At 35.9% G+C, this 27,877-nt stretch overlaps 1 protein-coding gene across 4 annotated transcripts in view; it reads right to left on the minus strand.

Moving 5' to 3' along the window:
- The window catches only part of GRM8 (glutamate metabotropic receptor 8), a 309,552-nt gene that overhangs the window by 162,840 nt on the left and 118,835 nt on the right, over window positions 1-27,877 (minus strand). For all 4 annotated transcript variants that reach the window (XM_079304728.1, XM_079304730.1, XM_079304731.1 and 1 more), the window contains 3 exons: window positions 4,291-4,426; window positions 3,659-3,813; window positions 2,584-2,721 (listed from right to left, as the gene is read on the minus strand). In XM_079304728.1, coding sequence (XP_079160854.1) covers window positions 2,584-2,721; window positions 3,659-3,813; window positions 4,291-4,426 — 429 coding nt within the window. The remainder of the gene's footprint in view (window positions 1-2,583; window positions 2,722-3,658; window positions 3,814-4,290; window positions 4,427-27,877) is intronic.

Raw genomic sequence — 27,877 nt, forward strand, 5'->3', positions numbered from 1 at the left:
ACCTGCACATGCTTTTTAAGAACTGAGCTGAAAATCAGGACTGAGAAACTACACAAAAAAATATCTGAGAAAACCCATTGCAAGGAAATATGCCAGTGGGGATAGGCCAAGGTTCAAGGTTTTCAATATTAAGTTATAAACAACTAAATGTAAGAGCTCTTATATTCTTATTGAAATTTGAGGATTTATTTGTTTTTTTTAATTTACTACCATTGTTTCAGAGCAGACTTTGGCCTCTCAAGGAAAAGATAAATTTATGGGTTGGATATTCATTAATTTTTAGCAGACATAGAAGATCATAGTATAGACTCAGCTGTTTTGAGGGCAGTGGTATGAAGAAACAGACAGGATTTCATTGCTGACTCTCTTTTGTGTACAAGAAGCCCTGACAAATTAACTGAGGTGTGTCAAGATACCATTTGCAATTCTATCAGTCTAAATAGTGCCAAATTCCCCATTCTCCAGCTATCATTTTCCTTAAATCACAGGAGGTTTATTTTGAACTCACTACCACCACCACCACCTCCTCTTGATTCAGTTTACTTAAAATGAACATATTTTGAGTACTTTTGTTACCCAACCCTTTGAATTATATAAGCATAGAGATCATGATGAATTGTCAGTTTCTCTCAGATCTGCTTTGTTCAAATGGTGACTTCTATTTGGCAAGCCATTTTTAAGTGGTTTTGCTCAAGAATCCTATCACTCATAGGTACTTTGCAGAAGAATTCATTGTTTTTTCCCCTGCTGGTTAAAACGCATGTGCAACTGTCATATGAGATCTCCCATGTCTTTGTCCTATCACTTGGTACCATGTTAACTTTCTGGGCACAGAAAATATGTTTTCTTTCTATTTTCAGGTTCAGAGAACATACCATCGAGGTTTTTTTGGTTTTTTTTCATAAAATATACAGATAACAGTTTCAAATTAGAAAATATTTTGGATCAAGATAGAGCCTATGTATTTCATACACTACTTTTCACTTGGTAATTCAATTTGACAAATGTGATGAGGCTGAGATAAGTCATACAACCATCTGTAGTAACATTTAGAGCTTCCCAAACTACAACACATACACCAGTCATTCCACCTTAAAAAAAACCCATCTATTTTCCACTTAAAATAGTAATAGGAAAATAATCCCTTTCCAGACGTGGGTAAATATCCAGCTGTGATTTACAGCTACATGAATCAAGGGCAAGGAGTAAAGGATTAGAGTAATGAACTATCATTTAGCTTGGTGAGGAACTGAATATTACCCATTTTTTTGAAATATGTGGTGAAAGGCAGAAGACAAGGTATTGCTGAAATGACAGAGTGAATGCATGGCTCTGATAGCTCTGTGTGAGTTGTATCTGTGACTTGTGAAACAAAGTGCACTAAGTGTTTGAATTGATGGCACAATACACATACAATAAATCTGATGGTACAGAAAGTGCAGGAATGCATGTTCTTGGAGAGTTCACAGTGCTTCTGTCTGACAAGCCCAGGAGAAGTGGAGTGCTGGTGTGCAGAAAGCCTTGTAACAAAGGCTACATGAAAGTGTCACCAAGCAGCCAGAAATCTTGGGACAGCAAGTGAAAAAGAAAGTTCATGTTCCATGGGGAAAATATTATTTGGTGAAAAAAGACACTACCAGGAAAATCAAGGCACATCACTGACAATTTATGTATGTAGTGCAGCAAAATTGTGTACTGCTGCTGGCACTGCTCACAGAGATGGTGGTCACAACCAGCAATGCTGGGAGTGGTGGCAGTAATTAAGGAAGTGACACAAGGAGCCCTGACATTAGGTAAAAGTGTCTACACAAAAGGTAACACAAGCTATCTGCAGTAGCCGAAGAAAGTAACACTCTTGTAATAAACTTTTCAAATAACGGCAAGAAAACAACATCACATGGAGAAAAAAACAGTCAGCTGCTGACGTGTCAGCTGTATTAGGTGTCATGACAATTGCATCTGGGTATGATGCCTGAGCAAGCAGGTTTGCAAAAAATAGTGACAATTACTTCAAGTTTTTGCTCAAACTTTATAGAGGCTTTCAGTTTTATAATATGATATAGGATCCTTCTCTTACACATGGGGAGAAGTAATAAGAACATATTGATTTGCTTTTTCCTTCATCCTCAAACACAGTTTGTAAACTAAATAAGGAGTTCAAGATTTGACCTATCATCAAGACCTCAATAGTTTAAACAGAAATTTAATTTTCACTGTATATACTTCAGGGTTAAAAATATGAAAATTATCATGATGCACATACTTGCTAAAAAAAATCATATTGACAACTACAGATGGGGTGAGAGAGGAGGTCATTGAAAACATAAATGGAATTGAACCACTGCCACTGGTCTTTAATAAAATCTGTACCATCACTGTATTTGTGCAAATTAACTACTAAATTTCTCATACATTGTCCATGAATTATTTCTTCAGGTTTAAGAAAAAATGTCACACTTTTCTTACAAGTCAGCAATATGCATTGGAGAACTGAAGGGAGACAGAAAAGTGATGAAAAGAAAGCAGCTCGTTTCCTGCATTCCTATAAACAATTTACATATAATGTTTTACTTTCACAGTTACCTGTGCATTTCTTGATATTGCTATTTCTTTTTCCATGTGATCCTAACTTGCATCCAAAATTCTCCTCCCAAAATTCTGCAAACCAGACATTTCTTCGATTGTTAGCAAGTGTTCTGCTCCGAAAATATCTATCAAATCCTACATTGAAGAGAAGTGAAAGTAGCATTAAAATATGATATGGTATAAAAATAGTAATTTAAACACAATATCAGATTTTTTATAAACACAGAACAAGAAAAAAGCTTTAGGCAAAAACTATTTCATAAGCATAGTAGCATCTAAGGATTAGACTTCACTGCAAGGCCACATAAAATCATGGGGCACCTCTTTTTTGAACAAAAGGACATCCAGGACAGCTATAATTCTGCTTCTATTTATATAGGTAATAACACCAATTGAAAAACTAAAAAATCCTATTTAAACCTGATGATCACCAGCCTTTACCCCTTCAATCCAGCTGTCATAATGAAATCATGATTAACACATCCCATCTGGATTAGATTCTTTAAAAGTATGTCCCTGTGGTTAAATTATCTATGTAACATCATAGTGTTCATTTTTCCTAATCAATTACCAGTTTAGCACACTCACCCAGACTCTAAGAGATGTTACTATATCCAGTACCCTCACAGGAATAAGGTATTGCAAACCAACTTTCACTTCATCTACCAAGAAAGAATCTTTCTTAATACAGTAGCTTCCTAAAGTAAATTTAGGAGTGAAAATCAGGGCATAGATCAATCTCCTCCTCAGAGAACAATCTGATTCATTATAATTCATCCAATATTCTCCTTATTTGTCCCAAAGACCAACCAGGCTATGGTTAAGAAACTCTCAACTCCAAGTGGCATCATTATAAGCCAATTACAGGATTGCTTAATTGTACATTCAGCATCTCCTCATTTCAACAGATACATTCAATTATTGTTGGATTAGGCCAACTCATGTAACTTGGTTGGAAAGCTTTTCCTGAATTCCCTGATCAAGGACTACATAATTTTCAAATTATTTGTAAAGAGACATAAAGTACTTGAGCTTTGACAGAAAATGAAAAGTTTGTGCCACATGTCCTCACCATCTATGGATGTTCTTTTGGGTAGAATGGTTACTGCTCCTTCTGCAATCTCCTCCTGCTGCTGCACTGGTGAAATTTTTGACCCCCAGCTGTCTGAGCCAATCCAGAGGAAATGCCCAGACTGGTTAGCTTTTTTGGCAGCTTCCAGTACTCTCCTGCAAACAAACAACAAATGACCAATTAAACAAATTCCATTTAAAAAAACCTTGAGAAACTCAGCATTTATTTTTATTATGCATAAGCTTACCATAACTAATTAATCAAAAGTTTTCACAGTCAAAGGCATTTTCAACAACAGCTGTAATAAACTCAGGATACAGTAACATGCAACTTAATTTGTTTAATCTTTAACCATATTTTTCTAGTATTCTTATTGGTTTCTTCCTTTTCAGTCACCAAATAACTATCTATTGGCACTGCACTCCTAGGAGCTAGGAGAAGTCTGGAACTACACAGAATAAAGGACCAGCACTCTCTATAATTATGACTCAATTTCTTATCGTCCAATTTCCAATAATTTTTACATAGGATTGAATCTGAAACTTGTATGTCAGTCTGTTTTCCACTACCAACCAGGTAAGTGTCTTTGTGAAAAAGAACATTTTCAAAACACAAAATTAGGAAACAGGCACCTAATATCATCTTCATTCGCAAACATGATCACTGCTCGAGCATTTGGAGTTTCCAACAGGCGTTTAATGATCTTTTCAAATTCTCCTGGTCTTGGTTCCCGAGGGATTTTGAGTGACTGAGCAATGCAAACACCTCCTAGGAAAAATTAAAAACATAAAAAAAGAATTTTAGCACAGTAAACATCCACACTTCAAATAATTCTTAGCGAACCAGGCAAGCAGAGAAAGCAAGCTGCTAATCTGAGATACAACAGCACAGCCAAAAGTAACATTATCTATGTGTTTTGTACAGGCTTACACATTTAATGCTGCATTAAAGAGTATAATGCAATTACCTGTTACTTTATACTTTAAGTACATTTTTAAACAACATTCTAAGGCCTGTTGTCAGGCACCACACTCAGGATTAATTCTGCAGACCTAATCTATGGCAACTGAGAACCCAGCCTGGCCACAGAAGTGCACTGAACCATGGATCCACAGGTTTAGTTACCTTCTGCTTATCATGTGGCTCTTCAGTATCAGGTACTGTCACACACCTCTGCTTTATCAGCAGAGAGTATGTAGCAGAGAATACATGCTGATCACTTGTAATTGTTATTATGACATTCGCAAAAGAGTTGTCTTAATTATTTAAGAAGCTGACATTGAATATTCTAAATTACTAATCAGGAAATTAACACAAACTCAGACATTATATTTATATTTCTTCCTGACAGAGGGTCCTGATTGAAATCTTTATATTTTACCTGCCAAGTAAAAGGGGCTGATTTCTACAGTCTTAGTGATTTCTAGTACCAGTTCAGGCCATCTCTATTCTCCAATTACAACACTGTTACTTGTGTTTGAGAATGCAAAAGAAAAATTCCTTGAGCCTGTTTCATGAGTCACTGAGTTCATATTGCTACCAGTTTCCAATACCATAGGTGATCTTCCTGATTGTTTGCTGATTTGATTATTTTAATTACTTTTTCTCTAAGAACTATTGCTGGATTCTCATTGCTACATCTAACGCTCACCAATGTTTGTTCTTGAATGTTGTTATTTCAACCACAAGAACCTATTGTAGGGAATCTAATCACTAATAAAAAAAAAAGAAAATTAAGAAAATTAAAAAATACTTAGCTCTGACCAAAAGTGACAACTTAGTAGACAAACTCAAGCAAATTGAACATTTTGCATCCCTACATCTAAATAGTTCTACAGTGAAGATTGTTTTCAGTGTGAATAAAATGTATTTTAAAAGAGATGTTCTATTTTTAATGAGTTTTAAAAGAGGTATTATATTTTTAATAAACGCTGGTATTTATCTTCTGATGTATTATATCATTTGAGATACGTAAATTTTTTTACATTAAATGCAGCTAGTCAACTAAAGTCACAGTTAAATAGCTGTGCTGTGTATTGGGAGGTTTTCCAACTTTCTCCTCCATCTCCTATCATTTGTCTCTCCTATCAAAATGTTAGAATTCTGTTTTTCCAAAGTACTAACAAATTAGATTCATGCACACCTTCAGTGATAGGATTTGAACAAAAATAAGGGTCCAGAAAGGTGAACCTTGGCAAGTAGATCTACATGAAGATGTTACCAAGGTCCTTTGTGTAAGTTTTCTTAAGCTTAATGTATTTAATCTTTAAGCAAAAGAAATAAAATAAAGGTATGTCTGAAAGCACTTTATTTTATTCAAAAAATTAGTAGAAATGGTTCAAAAGTCATTTGTCAGTGATTAAGAGGTGCTAAGACAATGTAGTTTATGATCTGCTTTACCTTTTTGGTCAGCCTTGATTTGGTCAGGCAGCTGGACTACATATCATCACAGGTCCCTTCCAACTGAAATATTCTATTCTATTCTATTCTATTCTATTCTATTCTATTCTATTCTATTCTATTCTATTATTCTATTCTATTCTATTCTATTCTATTCTATTCTATTCTATTCTATTCTATTCTATTCTATTCTATTCTATTCTATTCTATTCTATTCTATTCTATTCTATTCTATTCTATTCTATTCTATTCTATTCTATTCTATTCTATTCCATGTAATATTTAGAAAATGCTGGGAATTCCTTATTGCATTTTGTGCTGCCTTTGCTGAATCTCATTGACTTCAATAGCTCTCTGAACAGGCATATCCTAAATTTGAATCAAGTTTAGACATGGCATAAATTAAGCATGGAGTTATCAAATGCCAGTGTAAAAACAACAACTTTCAAATTACATCACCCAGTTTTTGTCACAGGCAAGCATATAACCTTTTTCAGTTATGCATGAATTACTTGGGATGTTGTATTATTATTTGATTGAGAAGTTCTTTCTATAGAGCAGGCTTACCCTGAATTCTCTGCTTTACATGAAAGAAATATTTTCAAGTCAAAATATCTGCCATTTCTAAAAAACATTGTTTGCATATAGGTCTTTACCATCCATAAATAGTGCATAATAGTGCAATATAATATAAATAATTTACTCTTCCCTGCTATAAAATGGAATATAGAACCTTTTTATGGCAACAAATTTCTTCAATTTTTTTACAAATATCTTGTCTCCCCATGATGGACAACTAATTTGCCAGTAACAACAAACAAATCTTTATAGCAAGTGACCCTTATATTTACCAGGTATTTTTGAACCTGGTAATGAAAAGATGGACACTTTACTGTGAAAAGCTTTAACCAATTATTTAAGCTGGTATTAAGCTATATTGACAGACACTTTAAAGTCCTTTAATTTCTTCAGGGCTGAAATGTAAGAGAAATATTTAGCAGATATCCTGTAAATTTAACAATCGGCAATTCAATGTTAAAAAATGAAATGCTCAAAAAAAATTACAAGCTCTCAGCTGTCCCCAAAGTCATTCAATACAAAAGGTAAAACAGATCCTAAAAATGATATAAAGGAATAATTTGTTACCTCATACATTTTGTAAGTGCATTTTTCAACGACTTCTACTCATGCAATGGCCCTTAAGGAAAAAAAATCATTCTACCCACATAAAAATCAAATGCAAATATTACAAAATGCATATATATAATAAACTACATACATCCATCTACAATTTGTGTGAAATGGATATCAAGCAATGAAGAACAGCAGTATCTAAAAAGGCTATTTTCAGTGAAAATAGTGTAGAAGAAACATCATTCCATCATTGCAGCAGCAAGTTCAGTCATGACTGTACTGTGTATCTCGGCATCTCTGCATTGAAGAATGTGTTAAGTACTACCAGGAACAAAATAAAATGCACTTCAGCCTTGTTGCTATATTTATAATCAATTGTGTAGGCTATCTCCAACTCACAAAACACTTTGTATACATCCTTGCCTATACACTGCATATATACAACTGTTGCTCAAACAAATAACAGGATATCAATTTTCAGCTAATGATGAATTTCTGGATCCACAAAGGTATTTACAACATTACAGTGTCTAACCTCTTGGCACCCTGCTGCCTTTGAAATCTACAGCCTGGGCTAAGTGCCCAGACACAAAGAGAGATAAGTGCCTAGGAAAAGAATGCCTATGAACCAGCAAACTAAACAACGAATAATTATTCCTCAAAAATAGGTTGCAGAGGTAGTAAAAGGACAAGTTTAAGGCCAGTAGTTAGGATTAATCTCATCAAGTGTAAACAAAAGAGAGATTTCCCCAAATCAAGAATAAATAGGGCTTGAGAACAGATGTCTCATACGTGATACCAATGGATTTACCATTTGCTGCAGAGGTGCCAAAGGGCAGATGGTTCAGACATCCAAGACCTCAAGAGAATTTATGGCTCTGAATTATAAGAACAAATTGTGTTTCACACTGTCAGCATTTCTGACTGATCTGGCGTGATGACTGCTTGTCTCTGTTGCTGGTTTCTAAGATCCTTCAATGTCTGGGGAGGTACTTAAAAAAAGAAAAAAACACATTGGTCTAAATTTCCCTTGGCTAAATGATGATAAATCTAACATTTGTATAAGGAAATGAGAGCTAACTTTCCTCTTACTGAAAAGAAAACTATATGCTTAAGCCAAATCAATTTAAAGGACCTATGATGAGGCTTCAGAGAGCACTGCACTAAAAGTTATTGGGGTAAAGAAGGGAATCAGCCAGACAGACCCATTTCAGGTAGCTACTACAAACAGACATCAGTAATTGTACCCACTGCTATGGTACCCACTCCCTAATTCATGCATGACAAGGAGGTGAACTTATGAGTTTGCATCTATGACACATTTCAATGACATTAAGAGGGCACTGATGGAAAGTAGTTCATTGCTACTGGAAGGAAAATAAAGTCTTACCACCGAATTCTGCTAAGCCTCTTTCACCTGTTTTCAGATCTGTAAAACCAAGGTTATCCCCAGTCAGCATAGAGCTTGATTGGAGGAATAAAACAGTCAGTATGAAGTACCTTGTGTCCATGATGACAAGTATCCATTTGTCTTCTGTCCAGCAGCTATGAAGTGCCATACCCAGCACGTGGGGCAAGGGGATGATAAAGGGAAGGAGAGCATATGTGGGAGCTGGAAATCAGGCTCATGGCAAGAGCTGCCTTTATTTATATTTATAACGGGCTCAGTCCAGCCACTCCACACCATAGTTACAGCTGGAAATTCATCTGCTTTTACAAACAGAGACGTAATCTCACCTGGTCTACAACAACACATTTTTATCTATGTTGAGATATAAATCGCACCTTAAAAAATTGCTCCAGGCTAGGCTTGCTTTGCTTACAGGTACTCTGTAAAACACAGCTTGTGGGAACACAGCTTATCACTAAACTAACAAACATAACCAAACCAACCAACCAAACAAACAACAAAGTGAGATCTCTGAAGATATTGTCAGTACAGTGGAATAATAACACTTTTTTGGTGATCTCACAGCAATGAGAGAAATGGAAAAGAAAATGGATATACTGATTTTTGCCTGTGTGGGGTTTGAAGTCACAAGATGCCAAGCTGGTTGTAAATAATTAAATATTTGACTATATGAACTTGTGTATCAGAAGATATTGAAAGTGTATTTGGAAAATAGCAAGTAGATTTGGCAGAAAATTTGTACAAACAAATTTCCTGAAAAAAAGATGGAATGGTGAAGCTCAGTGGAAATACAAAGGCTGAATTTTCTCCCACCCCAGCTAGGATTCAGCACTACATCATGATCAGCTGAGTAGGATTTGTAAGAATGGTCTCTGGTTTTGTATCAAGAAAGTTGGAGACAGTCTTCAGTTCAAGTGATCACTGCTGAGACCTCAATCATACTACTCAGATCCCTTTTACCCTCTAAACTATTTCCCCACATAAATATAAATAGCTTCACCATGGTAATAGGGATGAGATCAAGCTATGCACTTGGACAATCTATTTGTTAGCATAAGGTGTACCTCACCTGACTCAGTACACAGCACTGCAAGTTGATTATTTCATAAGAGCTTCATCACAAATCACATTGTTCTTGGAAAAGCTCAAGACAAATAGCCAGGCCATATCTGGGATCCAGTCCTACCTGGCAGGGATTTCTCAGCTGCCTTCAAGTACACGTCCTTTTTTATTATGAGTTATAGGTCACTGGTCATTAGGCCAACAAAATTTAAAAAAAAACATTACAGAAATATGTGAAGGAAGAAAAGTTCCTACTCCTAGTAGGGGAACAGATGTCAGAGACTCAGAAAAAGCCTCAGCAAGGAATTCCTGTGAGACCCACAGGGTGCTGCTGCAGGCAGACAGAGCTTGTGTCTGACAGAAATCTGCACACTTCTGACAATATGACATGACACAGAAGAACAAAAGGAAAAGCACACAAGTGCATTTCTCCTCCTCTTCCAGTCCTTCCACCTGTTATATCAAAAGCCTTGAAAATCTAGACCCAGTTATATTGAAAGAGTGTTCCAATTGCCAAGAGCTCATATAATATAACATGAAGATTATTGAAGATACTAAAAACTCTAAGATGCTCCAAACTCTAGTTCTGTTGATGAAAATCAGAATTGTTATGACACTTAGTGAATCCATCAAGCCATTATTTTTAAGCAGAAAGTTCATTATTTCTTGAACTTGGTAAGAAATCAGAATAGAAAAATAAGGTAAGTAACTGTTCTGCATGGGATTTTTACTGGCACTGATAATCAGTCACTTCTAGCAATTATTATTTAAACTAAAATCAACCTGCCATCCTCTTGTGTGTCCCTACATTCCCTTAAGAATAATTTTCTAGAGTATGTCAACAGGGAGCAACACCTAGGAAGATATAATTATATAAGTTGAAGATAAAATTTCTGAAGCAATAATTCAAAATTAAGTGTTTCTTTAATGCCAAGTGCTGTTGCTGGGAGGTCTGAATGCAGCCATGCTTTTTGCTTAGAGCTACCTTTATTTAACTTCTCCAAGAAATTATACTCTCACTGTGCAGGCTTCAGGGTACCTTAGCTTAACGAGTGAGAGCCTGAGCATTCTGCATGCTCTGTGCTTCCACCAAAGCCAATGCCATGGCATCTTGCCTGCTATTCATGTCCAAATCTGGTTAATTAAAATCCCATTCCAGTGCACCTCTTTTGTTGCAGTCACTAACTATCTGCACTACAGAAACAAACCCAACTCTTGGGGCTTTTCATTTCTCCAGATCCCCAAATACCTCAGGAAAAAATTCACTGACTTACTTCTGCACAGGTAGAATTCTTCAGCCAACAGTGGCAGTACTTCTTGATGTAAGGTAACAGAAAGAAAATAATTTTTTAAAATAAGTAATATAAACAGGAATTTACTCTGAATTGACAAAAGTGGCACTTAATATCCAGTACACTTAAATATAATGGAGGATGAGAGATTTTGTTACAATGTTTGAACAGACATAAACATTCTGCATTTTAAAGCCATATATTGATGTCTTATTTCCTTCACTTAAGTAAAACGGCATCTCCCCAAAATCCCTTAATGTTTATGACAAAGATTTTTTTATTGCACAAGCAGGTTGGTGATGCTTTTTCACTAACATCTCAGGCACAATTATGAGCTTTTCTACCCAAAATTAACAGCTGTTAAAAGATCAAAGTCTCTCTTTTTTTAAATTATAGTGTTTCAGAAAAGGCTTTTTATCAAAGGGTTTATTGTTAGGTCTTACATTTATTAGCAAAAAAAAAAAAAAAAAAAAAAGACAAAGCAATACACAAGACAATGAATGAACACAGGACATTCTAATAAATACAACTGGCCCATTCCTTTAGAACCTGTTTTTCACATTTCTACGTGTAACTCACAGGCATACAGCCATGCATATTTCACAAGCACATGTGCTCACACAGACCCTTACACTGTGGTCAAAGCAGATGCTAATTCAAAATAGAAAAAGAAGAGAGAATAATCCAACAGTGCCACTACATGAGAACCACTGGCTACTGGCTTCAGTTATCAGCTTCTGAGGTGACATGAAACAGGATAGATCTGCTATTTTGCACTTCCATTCTGAAAAGTAAAACATTTTCTTTCTGTCTTTTTCAGGGATTTTTTTTCTCCTAGAAGAAACAGTTCCAAATGTAGCACTACAGCATCTGATGGAAAATAACTGCAAAGAATATTCCCACCATTTCCAGACCTACAGATTTTACTTTTTCAGATTTGAAAAGAAAACAGAACAATTTACAAACAACACATTTTTGTCCTTTGATTTTTAATGCTATTTGTGTGAATGAAAGCCAGCTTTTACAGTCTTGAAAGTGAAAGGCTAGAAGAAAAATCTCTAGTGGAGATGTCTATGAATGGGCAAAAATCATGCAGCCACTCAGAAAAAAAATTCTGAAAAGAATGAATCCTAGAAGGTTGTGAGAGAGGATGTTTCCCCTCCACAGTGACTCCCTGGATAATTACTTCATAAATGATATGGGATGCCCAGTCAAACTCCCAAAAAATGCAATTGAAATAGGCCTCCACTTACATTTACTGGTCAGCTGTAGCAGTGCTTTTATAGCTATGTCTTTTTATCATCACAGTGGATATAAATATTTCCCTCTGGGGAAGCACTGTTCTTGCTACTTGCAGATTTAGAACTCGCAGAGGCATAATATGAAAAAATAAATACACTCTGATTTTCTGTTTTCTGGCTACATGTCAGGTGCATTCTTAATGAGGAAAGAAGACCCTCTGTACTTTGGGATTTTTTCTTTCCTAAAGAAAAAAACACTTTCCTGGTGTACCTATATTATGAAAAGGAATTTCATAAATGCTAAAGTATTTTCAAATGTCACTTTTAAAACAACATCAGTTCTGATTTATATAAAAATAATAGCATGAACTCAAAGCCTGACATGTGGTTACCAAAAGTATTTTCCTATAAAAGTAGATTTTCTTAAATATGGCCCTAATTCTTTGTTCCATTTCTCTCAAATTCTGCATTTTAATGGGCCTGACTAGCTGAAAAGATGTGGATGCAATATTTTGGGTGGTTGAGATGCTAATGGTCAATTCAAAGAAATTCTATAGAAGGTTCAGGCATAAAATACATCAGTTTCCTTCTCAGTATAGGTACCAAGTCACAATCCACAACACTTCATAAAGATCATGAAGATGACACAGGACCTGACAGAATTTCATGTAAATATGTTTAGGCAGGGAAAAAAAGTCCAGAACAAGAAGGACTGAATTTTGTTAAAATATTTCTTTCTAAATAAATATATTCTTTCTTCTTTTAGGATATTTTGCTCCCTACAGACCTCTTTATCAGTTTTTATTCCATTTCCCACCTTGTTTATTTTAAATATTTTACTGGTGGTATAAAAGACTGTTTTCAGTTAAGTTGTCCTGGGTTGTCTGATTTTAATAGTAGGCTGCTATCCTACTCCTCCTCTGCATGCTTCTTAATCTATAATGGTGTTCAGGGATTGCATTTAGTCACCTCTTTGAACTGAAATTCTGCACACAGGCAGGGGAACCCAACTTTTAATTATGCCTTTGAAGAAAAATAGCAGCTGTGATTAATGTTCTCCTCCTGAAACTTCATGGTCTGCTTTGTGAAGACATTCTTCTTCTTTGTGGTCATAAAATTATCCCAGTTCTCTTGTATTAAAAAAAAAAAAAAATAAATCCCTTCTGCTTTTACCTATCTTCAAGAAGATACGTAGCAAAATCCATTTTTATCTTTCTTCTTGTATTTCTGTAGCCCTAAAGTTCAATATGAGGAAATTATTCTTAAAATTAGATATGTGCTATTTTGATTAGGTTATCTCTATTAATTCAATATTTATTTTCTTGTAATTTGAACTATCAAAATGGTTTGCATATGAAGAATGACTTCATTTTACTGAAGTCTGAGTTTGACTGGTGATGTTTGAGCTTGAGTGTGATATTAAAAAAAAAAAAGCCTCAACTTGGAAATTCAAATAAAATAGCCTTAAAAAATAACTGTCATCTAATTCTTTTTCTGAAACTGCAAAAAAATAATTCTGTGGTTTTCTCAACATGAAACAAAATTGTGAGGAAAAGCAAGAGGGGATAATTTCTGACAGGGAATCCTGTAGGTAAATCTAATGCCAAGAAATAAAGTATGATATAGATTCACAGTCTCCTACAACAAAATGGAGATGCACAGGGATAAAATGGGGTTTACTGCACAAATTTTCTACATAACCTACACTGAAGCTAAACCCTTGCTAACATTATTCAAGTGCCCAAGAGGCTTTGTCTACTTTCATGGAAATTTTCATCAGGAGCCATGATGACTTCAGCCATGCAGGAACAAGCTGAAGTTTCTTTTTAAGTCACTATTACCTTACAGACCTAGCAACATATATAAGGAACTCAGTTCATAAATTAGACTAAAAGAGAAAAGATTTTTCAAGCCTAAGGGACAACTGTCACCATCTTCCTCTCCACTCAAAGGTAATCAGAATATTTTTCAAAGGCCTAATTTTAGAAAGGCAGTTTCATTAAAAATGAAATATTTTACACTTGTTTGAAAATATTTTAAAGTATGAAATTACTTAGTGGTTGGATTTCTTACCTTAACAATGTTAAAAAATTAAGACAAAATTGGATTTTTCTATGGATCATTTTGAGGGTTTGTTTGGGTGTTTTTTTAACTCAGTACAAAACAGCATGTCAACACTACTGAGACAAAGCAATTAAATACTTGAGAAATAAATGTTTTATTTTCTCGTATTTCTAAATTTCATAAAGCAAATTTCAATAATTTTTAAATTTATTTTTAGTATCAGAATTGTCAATACAATGGAAAAATAATTTCTGTGTGGTTGCATATGTAGTGAGTCAAAGAATGCTACCCTGCAATGTCTGAATCAAATGGTTTCCATATGAGCTAAAGTGCACATAGTTTAAAAAAATAAGCATTTTATGGCATGAAGGGTGTTCCACACTGGTGTAGAAATTTCTGAATTATTTATAATCATCTTTACTGAAGAAAAAAAATGTCCCTCTTAATCAGTTTAATTTTTAATGTTTCTAACTTCAGTTTGTAAATAACTCAGTTTGGTTACACCTTTTTCATCAAAAACACATCCACCTCCCTCATTCTTCCAAGAACAATAATTTGTACATTATTAAGTTTTGTTATCAAGTTATATTAAAAATTTGGAAGGCTGGCTTTCTTTTATTAAGTATCTAGGCTGCATTTATCTAAGCTACATTTTCAAAATTCATATATCGATATATATCTATTTTGATGTTAGAACCTAGCTATTTATCTGACTTCAAAGTTCTTTGAGATCTGGACACTTGGGTAAAAACACAATTAGGATCTAAAAATATTCAGGAAGTTTATCTGCTGACCATATCTCACCATTGTGGGTAATAAAAAATTGAGAGAATAAAGCTAAATCTTATCTATTGCTTCAGGTCTTTATGTTTCTTTACACCAGTTGAAAATACAGTGATAGTAAAACCAGCAATACCTCTTCTGTAACACAGCAGTAAAATGAAGTAGTGACTCTGCTGCCATGCACATATATAAACTTACAGAAATCTACCTTAATTTTAAAAATGTAACTGAATTCAAGTTGGCCACACAGATCCTGCAGACCTAAGAAAGCTTGATGCACTGTCTCTATGCATTTAATACCAAGAGCCTTCTGTATTGATGCATTTAATAACAAGTGGTAAAATGTCTCTTGAGAAGAAGTTCAGGAGTGAACAATTGGTGATTTCCCAGATCATGTTGGGATAAAGGATTAACTGAATTCATAAAGGTCTAGGAAAAAAAAAAAAAATCAAACACTGGGACAAAAATGACTAACCAGGAGACATCCTCAGACAGCTGCAACAGCCTGAGAATTTATAGCTGAAGGAAGCCTCTGGAAAGTGTTCAGTGAACACACATTCATGCCTGCAGCCAAGAGAGATTACAAACTGAACACAGGCATGCAGGCATGTAACAGCAATGCAGAAACATTGGGACAAGAGTAAAAGCACTGGAACAGTTTTAATTCTGGAGTACAGTAATTGCTGAAAAGGTAGGAGCCTGTTCTTGAACAAAAGATAGTATCTGCATCAGTGCAGGTGGCTCCCTGAGCAGCTGCTGAGAGAGCTTCAGGTGGAGCTCTGGGGGCAGGAGCCTGAGGCAAGAGGCAGCGAGCTGCTGCCAACCTTCTGCACAACAAAGGGCATGGGGAGCTGTGTCACTGCCAGGTGACTGGGCACTCAAATATAAAAGGTGAGAAATCCTTGTCTGACTGTGGAGTGAGCACAGGGCATGAAGCAGGGCATCCTGCACTGCCTGCTGCAAAGGCACTCTGGACCTAGCTCAGGTGATCTGACTGGGACTGACAGAGAGGCTCCAGGATGGCCAGACAGGAAAGCTTCCTTAACATATAAAATAAATTACAGAAATAAAGGAATGTTTACTTTTATTGAATATCTAATATCTCACATCTGGTTTTTGAGGACACAAATTTATTCTGAGTTAATCCTTCATTGTAAATTATACAACCAACATATACTAAGGACTCTGGATAGGAGATTTGATGAGTTATCTGATACAGATCCCTATTTCTGTAACAGTGGGGATGCCTTATTGGGAAAGCACTAGCAAACAGAATCAAATGTTATATAGTCAGATTTAACCCTACCCATTCTTTTCTCAGATGCTAGAAACATGTCTTCCTTTCACTAACACTGTGAAAGAAACAAAGGCTCTACATAACATCAAAGTCAGGAAAACATGGCAAGAAAACTATATCCATGCAGGGAGAAGGAGAAAAACCAGCTCATTCCATGCAAGTCCACAGCTAATGTAAAATTCCCTGGAAAGAATGGCAGCCAGTGGGAAGAAATGGTTTAGCTCTCCTAGTCAAAACTTGGAAAGGCTCAGCTAGAATACATGTATCTCACACAATCCCAGCCAAGCTGCTCGGTGACATCAGATGAATGGATGCAGCTCTGCTCAGAATTATCTCTAAAGTACCAGGAAAATCCAGATACTTCTACTAATGTAGCTATCAAATGGAAGAAAAGTTTAAGACATGGAAAACAAGTCAAACACTGTGGTCGCTGAACCACAGTTTAACCCTTGCCACAGAGCAGAACTCTTCTTCGTTTTACCAGAGATGAAAACTTGCAAGTGCTCTATAGGTTTATTTACAGCTGATTTAATAATTAATAACAGATCAAACTCTTTTCATGCAAACAACACCTGCACTGCAGTAAATCACCATTAGCTGTAAAAGAAATGGAAGGAAATGGTTGCTTTGTCATAGATTATGTATTCATGGTATACAGTAGCTGACAAAAGATGTCTGTATTTCACTCCCTTCTAATACAAGGTTTGATAGATCCACCATATTTTTTAGAGAATGAGACAAAAAACCACACTAACAATGACACAAAATATATAGTCACCAAGTACAAAATTGCTTTTATGAGCATTGCACAATAGAGGACACTATTATGCTGTTAATACAAGATGAAATAAAACCCTGGTTCAATGTGCATCTAGTCTCCTCCACATAGACCTTTCATGAACAAACAATCTTATCAAGGACTTGAAGGATTTTTCTCTGTCGACGCTACTTATCTGATCACGTGGTTTCAGTAATTTGAGACAATTCATTCCATGTAACATTTTTAAGCATCCTCCATTATGTTTTTCTTTTCCCAAAAAGATTTCTGTATCAAAAATTATACCAGAAAAAAAATCTGTTATTCATGGAGCAGTTATATCTCACACATCATAAAAGAAAAATACAGAAATACATGTTTACAAAATTAATTAATTCTGAAATGTAATGCCCAATCTGTCAAAAGATGTAATGGGGAAAATGAAGATCCTTAAACTTACTCTGGGTTATATTTCAAACAAATATATATGATTAGCCCCATGGAATTGTGAGAAAGAAACTCCACCTTTCAGTAACAAAAAAATCTATTCTATATTTTTTGACAAAAGTAGCAAGTGAGGAGAAAAAAAAATGAAGATAACATAGAAGACAAAGAGAAGATAACAAAGCAAGTAAGGACTGGAGAGATGTGCTGCAATCACTCATTGTTCAGTGTAATGCACAAATAATAGTTCTGATCCTAAAACAAAATCTTTGGCAAATGCCTACTGCTAAAATAATAATACACTTTTGTTTGCAATGCTTTATGATTAATCACTGTCAAGTTTTGAAGTGGGGGAAAAAAGCAATAGGAACGAATTCTTTATTCTCCAGACTTCCAAAGAACTTTCTTGCTCTGCTTATTTAAAGAAGTTTCCCCAGTGACATACATACTTCTGCCATAAGAAAAAGTAAAGGAACAAGGTTCTTCTAAACCCTTCATAATAAACCTATTATGAGAGTTTGCATTTAAATTTTCAAGTCAAATGCATATTTTCAAATCCCAGAAGAACTCAATAAAACTTACTAGAAATTTAAGTATTAAAATTTTTACTTTTTTATATTCTGGTATCTGTTAGCAGCCGAAGTACTATAACTTTGAGAACATTTTTCTCTATATTAGAAAGACCACAATCAGCCAAAGATGTACAAAGTTTCACTGGATTCAGTGTTTGAAGAGACAGTATCCCTTTCCCACTACTTAGAAAGTTTTCAGTGATGGAAAGATGGAAAAGAAGGAAATCAATTTCCATTGTGTGCAGGCTTTGCAGGAAAGAGTTAAATTTCTTTGCAGTGGACTATGCAGTGCATGTTTTGGATTTAGGAAAATAATAATGTTGATAACTCAGGGATGTCTCCACCATTTTTGAGCAGTGCTTACTCAGAGCCAAGGACTTTTTTGTCTCACACCCCAAGGGAGGAAGCTGAGGATGTACCAGGATTTGGGAAGGGACACAGCAGGAACAGCTGACTCCAAGTGACCAAAGGGGTATTTCAGACCTTATTGTGTCATGCTCAGCATACAGAGCTGGGGAGGGACATTTGGAGTGGTGGTGTTTGTCTTCCTCAGGCCAGGATGGCACTCTGCCCTCCTGGGGATGCCTGAACACCTGCCTGCCCATGGGAAGTGGTGAATCAATTCCTTGCTTTGTTTTTGCTTGTGTATATGGCTTTTGCTTTACCTTTTAAACTATCTTTATCTCAGCCCAAGCGTTTTCTCACTTTTACCCTTCTGATTCTCTCCCATCCTGCTGCAAGACTGAATGAGCAAGGGGCTGTGCAGGGCTTAGCTGCCACCTGAGGTTAAACCACAACAAATAGTAAAAAGCTCTGAAGGGCACAAACAACTTCTGCCCTCTTTTTTCTTATGCTTGTTTCTTGTAGAGGGACTAAGTTATTTTAGAACAGAGTAGCCAAAAAATGAAAATAAAAGGAATATGGGATGGAAAAAAGAAATTAACTGCAGAATACCACTCCTGATAGCTTGGCTGAAAATAAATTTAATTCCAATGAAGAAAGCAACATAATATACATATACCAGTTTAAAACACAGAAGTCACTGTGCAGAACACCTGCTTACAAGAAGACAAGTCAGGGACATTGACCTTGCAGTGCTCATACATTCCCACACAGTGGCATGTGCACATGAGATCTACTGGAACCCACACCAGACACTGTGTACAATCTGCAAGACATGCTCCAACTTCAGGCTTCAGATTTGGGCTCCCTGGGCAAATGCATAAGGATCTCATTGTCCAAATATAACTCACCTGAGTTTTTGTAAAACTGTAAAATGTTTAGCCTGAGGTAGGCATTTTCACAATGACCGTTTCCCTTCTTGATACACAAACTAATCATTGGCAGGTTTTCCATATGAAATCAACTGCATAGTGCATAGCTATCCTAGTAACCAAAGTCTAGCCATTTTCCACTTAGACTTTCACTATTTTTCCTCTCCTGTGAAATTTCTACTCACTTGACTTACAATTCATCTCTTGCATAGGAAGAATAACATGAAGCATAAGATTACAGTTGGTAGGGAGGAGAGGACCAGAAAAGGGACTCCAAGGGTCTTCAGCTTCTCATTTAGTCTCCTATCTCAGAAAAAAAAAAACATTCACAATACAGCAATATTCTCTGGAAACTCCCTCCGGCTGAGAATACCCACAAAAGACTTCCAGTCTTCACAGACCCTGTGTCTGTTTCATACCACACCTCCCCCTGCCCCATGAGAAAGAACTGTCCTATGCTGCCACATGTGAAACAGAACAGAAATGCTTAGTCTCCTCACCACCATAACTGTAGTGAAGATCAAAAGTACTTTAAGAAGAAAATGCATCTGTCATGGCCCTAAAGAGATTCCAGCAGCAAGTCTTTGTTGCAGAATCCTATCTGGAAAAAGGACATTAAGAGCTTAAAACTATATGCAATAGAATTAGCTGTTGATCAGCTTCTTTTGATGTTGATTTTTTATTGGAAAATTATATACTAATAGCCTAGAAATCACCTTTAACCATCTGTGTGGCTGTTAGATTCAGGTTAGTCTTTTAGAAGCTGAAGGGCAATGCTGCAGATGACAAAAGTCCAGAGGCAATCCCACATGGGACTTCCTAAATTGAATTCCTGCTTTCACAGTGCTGCTATGCTTTCCTCCAAGTTGCATGCCTCAGACTGGCATTGCATGCCAAGCTCGACTAGGGCACAGTGAGAGCCTCATTTAAAATTAAAGCCAACAGATTTTTAATTTTTTTTTTTAACAAGAAACAGTGAAATTATGCCTATGGCATTGGAGAATATACAGTCAGTCTAGGTCCCTGAGACAGTGGCAATGAAATTAAACAGGCAAGGACCTATCAAAAAACTAACACAAGGACACACACATAGAGCTGCTTTCTGAAGTTGTAAATTCTGAGAAATTATCAAGATCATGTCTTAATAGATAAATTAGATTTTATTCTCAGAGCCAGCCAAGTAGAAGCCAAGCTTCTCTCAAGTGCTAAACCTAGTGATAAGCAATGCAGGGCATAAGAAAATATTTTAATTATATCCCAGATTCCTGGTATTTTCCCATTTAGCACCTTCAAACTATTTTCAGAATATTTGTCAAATTCTCATTTTTCATTCTTAATTATCAACAAAGTGTGTAGACGTGATTGCTGCCCATATGTGGTCTGAGAATAAATGATTTGTTGCATTTAAGAGATTAGGAAAAAGGCCTATTATTATATTATTATTATGATTGAAGTCTACAATGGACAAAATTCTTTCCTTCTAATAAAACTGTACATATGACAGAAGAGGATACTTTTTTACATCTCTGCAGAAGGATTTAGTTCCATATTTTTGTTTGGAATAGTCTTTCTTTTTTTTCCCCACATTTGTGGCTGAAAGTTCCCTGCCAGCTGTCATTTAATTAAATTTTGCTAACTGAGCTCACTGGATTTCCAATTGCAAGGGAATCTCTACTGATTCCTTTGGGCTTGACCAAAGGTTCATCTTCCCTGATAGTCCTTTTCTGGCTATGACACATAGTGGGAGAGTGGAAGAACAAACATATGTGCTGACACACTGTTCTAGCCTTCAATAATCCTTGAGAGAAGGTGCCCTTATGCTCATCAAAAGTCCTTGCTAGAATTTTTCTCCACTAGTACACTTAGTCCCCTGAACACAAGTAAAAGCTTCAGTATGTGGTCCAGGGGTTCCCTCAACATCAAGAAGCCTAAACTTTACAGTGCCCAAAGATCAATTTTCCTTCTACTTTTTTCATGATTACAGTCTTAAGTTCCAAAAACATAGTTGGATCCTAATGCCATGGCAAAGTCTTCCCAACATTGCATGCACTTTGCAGCTTTGCCTTCTTGTTAAGCTGGTGGTCTTATTCATCATATATATCCATCACTTTTACCCCTCTTTTAGGAACAGACCTGCCAAGTATATTTAGACACATTTCTATGCAGCTTCCCAGAATATTCTAGTATCTAAAACTGTAGATATATTTTTATATCCCCATATGTGCGTCTGCAGATTTTTTTTTCATGGACCCCAGAAAACTGGCCAAGAAAAACAGCATATGCAAGAATCTGAATGTACAGGCATATACGCACATCTCTGAAGGCTGCATGAAAGTCTTTCTGAAGTAACAAGTTCTTTAGTTTCTAGGACAACTGAAATCAAGTACCAGATCTATTTGACAAGCATTTCAGTGCTCTAGAATCAAGAGGACTTTTAAAATTTTTTATTAATGACTCAAAATACTAATTGCAGAATAATACTAGATATATTTTCTTAGTGATTTTTGCAACAGCCTAGCAGTTATCTGGTACATACTGAACTCCTTCTTGCTGTATATTCAAGTATGGTTTCAAATATAGATTTCCTACATCTATTTCTGTTTGTACCTATCCAGTAACTGCAGTATTTTAAAGTAAAGTTCTCATACTAGATGCTGAAAAAATCATTTCCCATGCAGCTAAAATAATTGTATTTATAACAATAAATTTAACAAGACAAAATTGGTTACTGATTTGAGTTCACCAATTTCATTATGTTTGCCTCTAGAAGTCCTATTTCATACTGCATAGCTCCCTCTGAAGTCACCAAAAGGGTTTCATTTCTCATAGTTTAGAATGTTCATTAGATATTTATATGAAAAATGAGAACAAACTATGCTACAGTAGCTAGAACAAAAACAATTTCATAGGGCAGTAAACTCTCATACTCCAGGGCATAACCCAACTTGTAATTTATAGGGTTAGGCAGAAGCTTTGCTCACAGACAGATTATTTTGAAGCGAATACAATTAAATGTTAAGTATCTTCCATCAAACCATCCATTCAGTTGTAAACTGGACAAAATAGGGTATCACAGTTTCTTTGCTTGTATCTTTGTGAAACCAGCTCCCTGCCTACCACCCTTGCTCAAGTGACAACCACAGCAATCTTTTTCAGTCCAGACTGCCCTCAGTACAATTCACATAGTCAGACATCAATTGAACTGGATGATGATGTCTTTTAGGATTTAAAATGTGTTTCATAGCCTATTTACTTCTTCATTTTACTTTATTCTATTTCCTACACCATATTTCTTTAAGGTATGAAATGACCATTTTGTTTCAAGTGAGCAAGGCAAAGCCTCTGTGGATTGCTTTCATACTTTATATACCACCCTGCAATACACCTACATTTGAAAGCATAAATTATCCTCTTCCCTCATTTTCACATGGACTTTTATGTGCAATATCTAAAACTGTATTGATCAAATTTATCCAAGGCTTGCGGTAAATGCAGATAAAGAAAAATCCTTTTTAAATGCAGAAAGATTAAACATATAAAATACATACAATTATCTACCTTGTCATTAATATACTTCTGAAAAAAATGTTGAAATAAGCAAAACCCTTTGCTCACTGCAACTACTGTTAAAAAAATTTTACAAGTCACCAGATTTAACTGTCTCTAAAGTGATCATTATTCTGATTATCTTTTTAATTCAAAGGTGTGTTGAATTCGCTTCAGCACAATTTACCATCCAAATACCTTATCATTTAATGTTATTACATTTTTGCAACAATTTTTCAGTCAATGTATCTGACAAAACTCCTCATTTGTAACTTCTCCTTTGGGCTGTATCATGGTTTATGCCCGTTAAATAGGTTCACCATCACACAGTGGGAAAGGAATAAAAATAAAGGAAGGGAGAAAGTGATTCAAAGTGTCCATGAGACTCCAAAGTGAATGCACACAGTAACATAAGGGCCCTTCACTCAATATAGTGCAAAACCACAATCCAGAGCCAGAGTGCAGCTCTATGAACTGTGAAGGCTTGGCCATTACAAGTAGAAACATCGCTCTTCTTGTTTCTCCTCATTTCTTGGGGAAAAAATGAGTTTGTCCAATTTTAAATGCAATAGATAAGGCAGGGAATTTGTTCCCTCACTCCCTTCTATCCAATATCCACACAGCAATCACTGCAGCTGGCTTTTAGGGGTGGCAGGGCTGGAAGCAGGTCCTGTGGACCATTGCAGCAGTGACAAAATGAGCTGGTGTCAGCTCCTCATGAAGAGATGAGCATGAACTTCCAGCAGGACAGAGCACAGGGCAGCCCGAGGTGTCACAGGGACAGCCACTGGCCTCCTCCCTGCCTCCTCAGAAGGCACACACCACAGTGGCAGGGAACCTGCCTTGGAAGAAGCCAAATCCTGTCCAGAGCCAAAAATCCACTTTGTCTAGGTGGGCCAAGATTGTGTCTGCAGCTGTCTACTTACCTCTACTCCCCCTTTCCCCAGAGCTTAGATTCCTCTGAGAGAAGGGATAAGAAAAGCTTTATAAGTCTGTCAGCATAAACTGCTTGTTAACTTAAATCAGGAAGATCTTCTGTGACCGTACATTAAGCTCTGCCTGATAAGAGAAAAAAATAAAATAAATTCTGCAGAGACACAGAATGTATGTTTGATTAATTGTGATTCTTGCATGGTATTTAAATAAACTCTGCTTTCAGAATGAAGCAGCATGATTTGATTTCTGAAATACCCCTGTGTGTGAGATACCCATTTATTTTACAAGCAACTACTCTACCTCATTGATATACAGTGTGCAACCACAGCTCTCTGAAGTTAGGGCAAATCCTACCATTTGAACTTCAGTCCAAAAAAACTGTTAAATAATAACAGAAGGCCTTTTTCACAGAACTGTATTTTAAGGAAGGGAGGTTCAAAGACCCTTCTTTAGGTTCACTGTGGTTTAGAACAATTAATGATAACAGCAAAAAAGAGTTCCCAGTATGATGACAAACGACAAACAAAAGTTATTCAGTTACTTTTCTTACTGAAAATCCAGTATTAGCCTTCTGATGGTAAATGAAAGCACAAGGAGAGGTACTGACATTTTGTATTTCTGAACTTGTCCTTGGGACAGCAAATTCTTTCTTTGGCATTTCTTTCACATTTACTTAGAACATGATAAATATATCTATCCAAGCAACTATATCAACACTAGGAGCTTATTTTACCTAAGTTCAGGCGCCTTGTGTTGCTATGTAGGTGGAAAGGCAGATTCATTTCTCCTTCCTCGAGATGAGTAGGTGTGTGGAAAAATGCCATATGAATCAAATTATCTTTGATTCATCATTATAACATTCACATCATACAAAATGGTTTGTGCTTAGGAACTCATTTTTTAGCCATGCATTCCTGGCAAGCATACAGTATACAAAAGAAAAAACAAAAAACCCAAGAACTCCACTGATTCAAAATTCAGTTTATCTCTGCATTTGCTCCACATTGGTTTTTTAATTCTTCTTCTAGCAGCAAGTTTTATAATAATAATTAGTAAAATCCTACTGTAATCAATTTTTTTTGGTAAATGCCTCCTAAAGGACTTAGAATCCCTTTCTTTGAAATACCTATGGTTAGAGTAAATCACATTAGCTATGCCAGCCAGCTGAGCTCAGTGCAACAGCAAATGTTCTCTTTTAATCCACCTGGATCTCCTCTACTCCTCCCTACATATTTTGTGGGCAAGGAAAACCAAAGGCCTTGATTACACAGAAAGCCCCACAGTATTTTCTTCCAGAGAATTTAAGCATAATATTAAGGACATGTTGCACCACTCCTTCTGAAGTCTGCAGTACTGGTATTACCATAAATCTCAAACTGACTTCCTTATTTGATCTTTTCCCAGCATGTGAACATGCAGGGACTAGAAGCATCTGTGGGATTCTGAATACATCTGAAGTAATGTGCACATCAGTCTCCTGCTGAATGGGTCTTAAATCTACAGCTTTTATTGTTCAGGCCATTGCTTCAAGTTGACTTGCAGTGCAAGAGGATTCCTGCAGAGGCTTCATTAAAGTCAAAATTCTGCAGTCTGCCATAAACAAAATGCAAATTCTCAGCTTTTTAAATGCAAAATATATCTGCTAACAACCCTCTCTTTCATTCATGTGACATGCAAAACCAATTGGGAAAGTGATCTGTGGTGGAAGAAATTGTTTTGTCATGTCATTCCAGTCAAAACACTGAGGATGTGTTCCTAGCTGACCCATGAGCAACTCTCAAGAATCATATCCTCTTCTTCCTCTGTGTATAAAAAAAAAAAAAAAAGGTATTTCCTATTTCACTTATAGACCAAGCAGACTAAAGTTTTGTTGATTTCTGATGCTATAGAAGTGAAATAGAGTATCCACAATAAAAATATTAGTAAAAGGGCTTCTTCATCTGAATTTAAAAACATACAAAAAAAAAAAAACCCAAACAAACAAAAAAAAACCCACAACAAAACAAACCCTCTTTTTTCCCCACGCATATTCTGTGCCACCACAGAAACCACCTGAGCATTGCAAAACAGCAGAAAGATACTGGTGAGTTGGATTTGGAGATTTCAAAGCTGTTTTGCTTAATTATTCATACAACAAATTCAGCGAAAGGTATTATTAGTTCTCTTTTTCCTCAGTTCATTTAACACAGGTCTCTCTGCTTCTTCACTTAGTGTTATTATTTCTAGGTGTGAATGTCTTTTCTGTCATGTGAAATTGAAATCCAATCTCATTAACATACAATTTCTTTTTAGATTGCATTTTCTCTCTTGTCTATAGCTAGTATTCACTATTTTGCTTTTTGCTTTCTTGTTTTGCTGCTGCTCTTCCTCTAGAATATCTTTTGGAATGTATTTTACATGAAAGATGTCATACAAAAAGCAAAGGATAATCTAATTTCTTTTTACCAAAGAAAACAAAGTCCACCTCATGCAAGGCTTCTATCTATTATTGCTGTTATTCAGGGAGGGTAGATGATGAAACTCTCAGAATAGCAAGTGAGGGTGAATCCTGCACTGCTGCTGTCTGTAAGGACAGAGGAAATGGAACGGGAAACATTGTTTTGTTTGCGGTCATTAATTTCTCTGCTGCAAAAAAAGTAACACTGAGCAGATGCACCTTTTTTCTGAGCAGAAGTGTTTTCTCTTCCTAATTAATTGGGGACTTATTCAATACTGGCTCAGCAATACAAAACTGACCTTTGAAGATCAAAGTGAAAAGCCATATGGGGCTAAATCTTGTCTCTCTTATGCATGCTAAACTCTCACACATTTCAGATGAGTTGGCATCAGGATTTAGACAAGTGATCATTGCACACCATGAAAAACAGCTCCTGGGACAGTTTAATTGTACATCCAAAACTTTTGTGTTACACTTTATTTTCTTCGCCTTACACTCTTGTTTAGGATTTCCTCTGGGGAAGTTTCACCCCCAGTCACATTTCCTTCAGTCATCCCATTTTGCCTTAGCACAGTTGGCAAACTTCTTACAACACAAAATCTTGGGAGTGAGAATATTAACACTGCATAATTTAGGAGAGCTTCCTCATTACACTGCTTCTTCATTTCAATTGTTTGAAATTCTTTTGCTCCTTCAGGCATATGTAGAAGCCCAAACCAGGATCCAAGTGTGCTACATTACATTACAATTTCTTGAATACCAACAGCCAGAGGGTTAAACTAATAATTCAATATAATTCACATTCACATTCAATAAAATATGTTTCTTTCAAAATACCTTACAAACTATACTGACTATATAATTTTTTAATGAATAATATAGTTTGTATTGAAAATCCTATAATATATTAGAATAATGCTGTATCTGCTGTCATAAAGATTGCTTTAACAATTTTCCCCCTGAAATACTCTTAAATTTAAAATAACTCCTGCTGGTATCAGAAGGTTAAACTTGTAAGACCTCAACACCAACAACAATAGCCAAAATATTTTAGAGATTTATGTATCCAATGCATTATACTCCCTTCTCACTATCAGAGTTGTATTTTATGATGAGCAACTTTCAAGTTGCAGAATACAGTCTATGGTCTGCAGCCATTAAAAAGAAGTCTAAACAATTCCAGGGTCCTGACATTGCCAAAATGGCCAAACACAGGTTGAAGATGTTTACAGTGCTCTAATAATTCTTCAAATGTATGATTACTGCATGACAGCCACACTCATGGAGGGCTGTACTGTACCAATCACAATATAAGTAGAGGAGAAGTTCTTTAAGTTTGTAGCAAAGTCCTGCACTGGTATTGTTTAGGCAAAATAGGAATAAAGCCTGGATGGTGTCAATAAACATAGTTCCTTGATTGTCAATACAGATATGTTTGATAACACAGTTGTGAATATAACTTTTTTAGACTGCCTGAAGATAGAAATAATAATGCAGTCTCACTGTATGCCACATTAGAATCAAATAATAGCCTGAAAGAATTAGATTACATTCATGAAGATGTTTTAA

This window comes from Erithacus rubecula (genome assembly GCF_903797595.1).
Source record: "Erithacus rubecula genome assembly, chromosome: 4".
NCBI lineage: Eukaryota > Metazoa > Chordata > Aves > Passeriformes > Muscicapidae > Erithacus > Erithacus rubecula.